Source organism: Aspergillus melleus (assembly GCF_016097325.1).
Source record: "Aspergillus melleus strain CBS 546.65 chromosome Unknown contig4, whole genome shotgun sequence".
NCBI lineage: Eukaryota > Fungi > Ascomycota > Eurotiomycetes > Eurotiales > Aspergillaceae > Aspergillus > Aspergillus melleus.
In genome coordinates, this window is record NW_025763373.1 from 21,304 (window position 1) to 27,696 (window position 6,393).

The window sequence follows — 6,393 nt, forward strand, 5'->3', positions numbered from 1 at the left end:
AATCTTAAAATTGAATTCAGAAAGGAATTCGGCCCAACGAGCTTGCCGGCGATTTAGTTGCTTTGTAATCATAAAGTGCTGCAGATTCCGGTGGTCCGTATATATCTTTACTGGATTGCTTGGGGCCACACTGGCTAACTCGGGTCGCCAAATCTCGAAGAAACAGATAATAGCGAGTAATTCCTTATCATAGATCATATAATTCGTCTCTGCGGGGCTCATTTTCTTCGAAAAAAAGACAACAGGTCGTAGTACGCCTTTATGTACTTGCGAGACGACGCCTGCGATCACATAATCCGAGAAGTCCGTTTCGAGCCATGTCTCCAACTCAGGATCAAAATGGGCGAGGATCGGAGCGGTCTAGAAGACGTCTTTAAGATCGTTGAAGGCCTTATCACACTCGGGAATCCATACGAACGTTGGGTAACGTACGCGGCGGGCCCCAGTACGAGTCTCGTAGGTCTCACTACCTTTTGTCAAGTTGGTAAGCGGTCGGGTACAATGAAAGAAGCCTTTAATAAAACGACGATAGAAACAAGCGAAATTCACGAAAGAAAGAACATCTTTGACCGAACTAGATGTCTGCCAATCTCGAATAGCAGCCACTTTCTCTGGATCCATGCGGATCCCATTCGTAATAACAATAAGGCCTAGATACTTGACTTCCTGCGTGTCAAACTCGCATTTATCAATATCTATTTGTAGCCCACGATCTCACAAGCGCCGTAGAACTTTCAGGACGTGCTCAGTATGCTCCTCTTCGCTGTCACTATAAATCAAGACATCGTCTAGATACGCGGTACAGAAGATATCCAGATATTCGAGAAATGAGTTATTTATGTAGCTTTGAAATGATGCAGGTGCATTGCAAAGGCCGAATGGCATCACTAAGTACTCGAACTGGCCATATCGAATATTAAACGCGGTTAGCCACTCCTGGCCCTCCTTTATACGTAATCGGTTAAATGCGTGAATCACGTCGACCTTGCTAAATACTTTCGCTCGCTTCAGTCGATTTAGGGTCTCATTAATCAGCGGAATAGGATAACGGCTTTTGATCGTGAGCTCGTTTAAAACACGGTAATCAACGCAAACCCGTAGGCCTCCGTTCGGCTTTCGCACGATCAGTAGGGGTGCAGCAGTCTAAAAGGAACTTAGACGAATGAATCCCTTTCCGAGTTGCTCCTGGATATATTTCCAAACGACGTCTAACTCCTGCTCAGTCATAAGGCGGTAGCTCTTTGCAAACGGTGGCGTGGCGTCTTCTATTAACTGGATGTCGTGGTCCTCTGGCCGGTGTGGTGGTAAAGTGTCTGCCTCGTGCTTTATAAAGACTTCTATGACCGAGTGGTATTTCTCAGGAACACGCTTCTTTAGCTGTTCGATTGTATAGACTTCCTTATTGACCATAAAAGTGTCGTAGTCTTCGGGACGTATGGCATTGGTTGTAGAGGCGCAGAGATGCTTTCTGCCGTCTCTGGACATGACTAGATAACCGTGGTGATTTTGCTGAGCGGCTAACGACATAAAACGTCTTGCTGAAACGATCGAGATGTTAACGGAGCCAGCTAACTAGCTAATCTTGCCGGGCATCGCCTTCAATCCGTGAGCGTAAACAATGCAGGACGTGCCTCGGGGCAGGCAGCCCTCCGAGAAGCATTGGGGGGCATTGAAAGTTAGGGTACGATTTGTGAAGTCGATCTGAGGGTTATGCTTAGCTAGCCACCTGTCTCCTAACACTATCTTATAACGGGCTAGGAGAGCGATGTAGGCAGCTAACTGTTCCGTATGACTATCAATAGCGCAGTTGAATAAAGCCATTTGAGTCACAGTAAAATAAAGAATACCATCTGCGAGATACAGCGGAATCGGGAACGTAAGATCTAAGATAGACAGATTTAGATTGCGTACGAGAAAAGGATCGATAGCTTCAACTTCACTTCCATTGTCTATCAAGACTGGAGTTGTTTGAGGCTGTTAATGGACCTTAACAGACACTACGAAGTGTCTTTCAAACTTCAGTTGGCTCTCCAACCCTAGTGCTAGTGACGATAAGAAACGATGATCCTCCTCTATAATAAATCCCTGGTCACGACTTTGATCAGAGACTACTCATTTTCCGAATCTGAAAATTCTTCAATTCCGGCGTCCGCGGCGATTTTATTCAACGATTTACCTCTGCCATTATGGGACGCGTAATTAGGGCAACAGGGATCGCTGGCGCGATAATTAGAGCCTCTACAGCTCCAGCAGCGGCTTGAGCGAGCTAACAGGGTCCTATCTTCCGAGATCAGCCTCGGAAGGTTGCGCTGTGATTCGAACCACTCGCCCTGTCATTCGGCAGGCTTAATAGAGAAAGATGTAAACCGGCGGCCACGGGGGCTCGGAGCGATAATAATGTTCGGGCGTACCGGCGCAGTAGCCTCGAAACTAGTAGTGACTACAATCCGCCTGGATGCAATGCTGGCTGACGCGGCAGCGGTATTCTGAGAGCGGGGGCCGCAAAGAAAGTGGAAGTCCATTTCTTTACGATTGCGCTCTACCTGCCGGACAGCATCGAGTAGTTCCATGACCGAGCTAAACCGCTGAATACCTAACTGCATGCTAATATGCAACAACACGGTATGACGAAGCTTCAACACGCGGTCGACATTCGCAGTGCCGGCGCGGGTCCAGAGAAGAATAAGACGTTGATAATAGTCGGTCACGGATTCCTTACGGTCTTGCTTAATATGAACGAGCTCCCTACGTGCGTCATCTTCGAGTAAATGGATACCCAAGTAGTTCTCAAATTCCTTCATGAATTCGTCGTACGTCATACCGGGGTTGCAAGTAGCGTAGCTGTTCATAGTGATGAAAAGAGTCCCGGTCATCTGGCGTTGGGCATATGCAATCTTACTGGCTTCATCCGGATACAGTGGATAGTCAATACAAAGCTTTTGGTCCACAGCGAAACACCAAGTATGATAATTGTCAACATCCCCGGGGCCAAGTGGCTCGCGAGGCTTCTCACCACGGGAGCGCCAGTTTGCGGTCTCGGCGGTAATCCATATGGTATCTGCAGTGCCCTGACGCTCGGCACGGGTGTAGATATGAGTTCTGACGTCCTCGACGTTCTCGACGGATTCGTCGACGTCGATATTAGCGAACAAGATCTCATCGAAGCGGCCCGAGCCTGGCTCCGGACGAGTAGAGGTCTGAAAATGCTTCATTTCCTCTTGCAATGCCACGTTTTGATTGTTGAAATGCTGAACGATCTTCTTATAGCACTCTGCTCTAGTACCATGTAGCTTTGCCTCGCTTTCAGCAGACTTAAATAAGGCTTCGTAGATCTTTGCCTCTGCCTCCAGGACTTGAATTCGCATCTTTAATAACTCGAAGTCCTGAGCAGAGGGAGGAGGAGAAGGCGCGGAGATCGTTGCGGACGATTGGCCAGTACTAAACAGAGGGCGAGTAGCGCCGAAAGAGTCCCTTTCGCTCGCTTCTTTGTGACTGAAGACGGGGCGAAAAGGGGCCTTACCTTTGTTAAGGTTATCGTCGATCTGGCTGCCTGAAGCAGCAGCAATCGGGATAGTATCATTATTCAGTGTAGGACGCTTTCTAGCCATCTCTCTAAACATCTTAACCGCAGTATCAGGATCCTGGCGCTCGTCCTCACTCACGGTGGAGCGAAAGGAAGTAGCGCTGCTAAAGCGACCCACACCGGACATTCTGACAGTGGATCTCGCTGTGTAAGAGGCCACTCGGGATCAATCGAAGATTTTAGTATTACTATTCTGCGTAAAATAGCGTCTCGGAAGATTTCTAGGGATTTCGACTGATTGGTTCGTGGTTTGAGGGTCGGTTTAATTCGGTAAATAGATGCTGGATCGTAGCGGTGGCCGTCGGTGGCCAAATTCAACAAAACAAAGGGTTCAGCAATTCAGCAAAGCGATATAATAATAAACTCAGTATTGTATTCGATGGAGCGGTGCAGATTATTAGTGTGAGGCCTGGAATCCCTAAAGTATAGGGGTGCTTCAATTAAGAATAATCTGCACGAGGTGGGAAAGGTGGTCGGCTGCGCCGGCCACCTTGGGGGGTTCGCTGGTCATGTGACCGGGTCACATGAACATCCCAGGGTCAGGTCCCTGACAATCCCAGGATAATTGCTTGAGCATCTGGACACCGATATCCTAACAAAAGGCCCTGATGACAGCGGAGAGATGCTTGGAATGATAGAAAGCCAGATAGACCGAGACATGAACTGACAGCACGGCAAATCCACAGAGAATGCAGATCCACAATTAATAAGCATCACAATAGATGAAGAAATCCATAAAAGATAGATTGATAGATAGATTAGTTTGTAAAGAGGCTGGTCAGTTGGTGGATAGAAATAGAGGAAGAAAGGAGGGCGTACAAAAGAGAAAAAGGTAATCGTTGTTGATAGATTTGCCTTATCGCGTCTCTACGCGTTAAACACATGCGTGTAAGAGAGTTTCAAATTTCAAGATATGATCTGTCTCTTTTAGTTTGGGCGGGCGAGGGAATGATGAAGGCACGCACCCTGGAAGACGGGACGACGCACAGAGGACGAATCAGGAGGGGGGAAAGGGAAGTGCAGGTCGGGTGCGGGACGGCCTACGTGGTACAGACAGAAGCAATCGCCGAGAAAATCCTCACCTCGGATTGAGGCTTCGATTATTTCTTCCAGAATACCCGCACGGATACAGCCTGCCTCGCCCCCAACACACGCGTGACAATGGCCTATTATCTGACACGGCAATGCGCGAAGCTCCGGTACCTCTGTCGGATATTTCAGAGAAAAGGTCTGTTCGATTGACCCGGTCTCAGAGGCGGTCGTCTGCCGTGTTTTCTCGTTTTTATTCAATGGCCCACCGTCCGCTGGATGGTGCTGATATTTCTGCACGCTCTCGGCATGGAATTTGTAACTATTGTCGCTGGAATGACGAGCGAGAAGCGGACACAGGCAGTCAACGCATTTAATTCTCGAGACAATAGCGTGTTCGTGTTGATGACGAGCTTTCACATGGGAGCTGTCGACATTAATTTTTATGATGAATGTTGTCGTGCTGTGTTTTTCGAGCAATTGAACAGCGTAAACGGCAGTTTACAGGCCATGGACCGTCTGCATTGTCTCGGCCAGTTTTTTGTTTAGAAAGTGTGGATTTTAATCTACAAAGGAACATTTGACGGCTACATGAAAGACATGAACATTATCAAAGCCTTGCCACAAGTGGCCGCCAATCTAGATCCGATGTTTCGAGCGGCTGGGTTCGATTTGAAGACAGCAGAAGACCAAGACAAAAATAATGATTTTTAGACTGTTGCGGCCGAGGACGACGACGATCACAATCACAACGATGATTATTATCATCATTATCATTACCAGACTGTCAGGGCCGAGAAGAAAGAATGTGTGCAGAAGATCACGGTAGTCAAGCTTTGCGTTATGTTCGGCTGTTGTCAGTGTCAATTAATTCATACATTGTTTGACGATTGGGTCGAGATCATGCGGCAGCCAGGCCTTCAACAAAGCAAGGCGAAGGCAATAATCGTTCAGATCGTTTTTTTATTCGAGCTTGAGAAACACAAAGACCCGCCCGGGTCGGATACGCGCGAATCTAAATGCCTAAAAGTGGTAAGAAGTTTTTCGTCCTTGGGCGAAAATCGCGAGGACTAACCGGTTGAAAAGCAGCAGGAGAGAGCAGTTGCGGAGTTGAAGGAATCCCAGTTGCAGGAGTTGAAGATTAAAAAATTCAAATTGAGCCAATCGAAATCGCCGGCAGTCGAATTGGCGATTAAGCCGGAGATTCTCACGAGTAAGTTTTCGCTCGTGGGCTAAATGTGCAAGAACATGCAACAAACTAATCGATCGATTAGTTCAGATTTTTCGGGTGATGGCGGGAAAGGATGTTAATTGCGTTTTCGCGAGAGAAACCGTGATTAGATCATAGATCTAGTTGATTGTATTGTATCAATTAGTTATTTTGACAAGAAGAAAATCTTGTCGATACGCAGATTTGGTAAATAAGAGGGAATCACATTGAAAGAAGAATATCAGTCACATCTGGCCTCTATGTTTATGGTCGCTGGTCGTAGGTGAGATTGAGAAACCAAAAAAAAAAAAAAAAAAAAACAACAAACAAACAAACAAATAAGCAAATAAGCAAATAAACAAAAAAAAATTTCCGTCGAGCCAATCTAAGGGAGTGGTTTTTGTTTATGACGACGCGAGATCGGATTGGATTTTATATTTTTTTGAAGCTAGGAATAGGGGATTTGGCGTGAAATGATTACGTTTTTTTTGAGAGTGATATTACTTTTTTTATTCGGACTGTTAGATATAGATATTTCAATGCGATTTGAATTGAGTTTTATATAAGATGT

General features: G+C 46.5%; 1 protein-coding gene across 1 annotated transcript; it reads right to left on the bottom strand.

Moving 5' to 3' along the window:
- Positions 1-2,333: 2,333 nt before the first annotated feature.
- LDX57_006939 (uncharacterized protein) lies at positions 2,334-3,710 on the bottom strand (the record flags this gene model as incomplete). The annotated part of the gene is made up of 1 exon (XM_046088660.1): positions 2,334-3,710. The coding sequence occupies one exon, from the start codon at positions 3,708-3,710 to the stop codon at positions 2,334-2,336; it is 1,377 nt and encodes a 458-aa protein (XP_045944630.1).
- Positions 3,711-6,393: the final 2,683 nt, after the last annotated feature.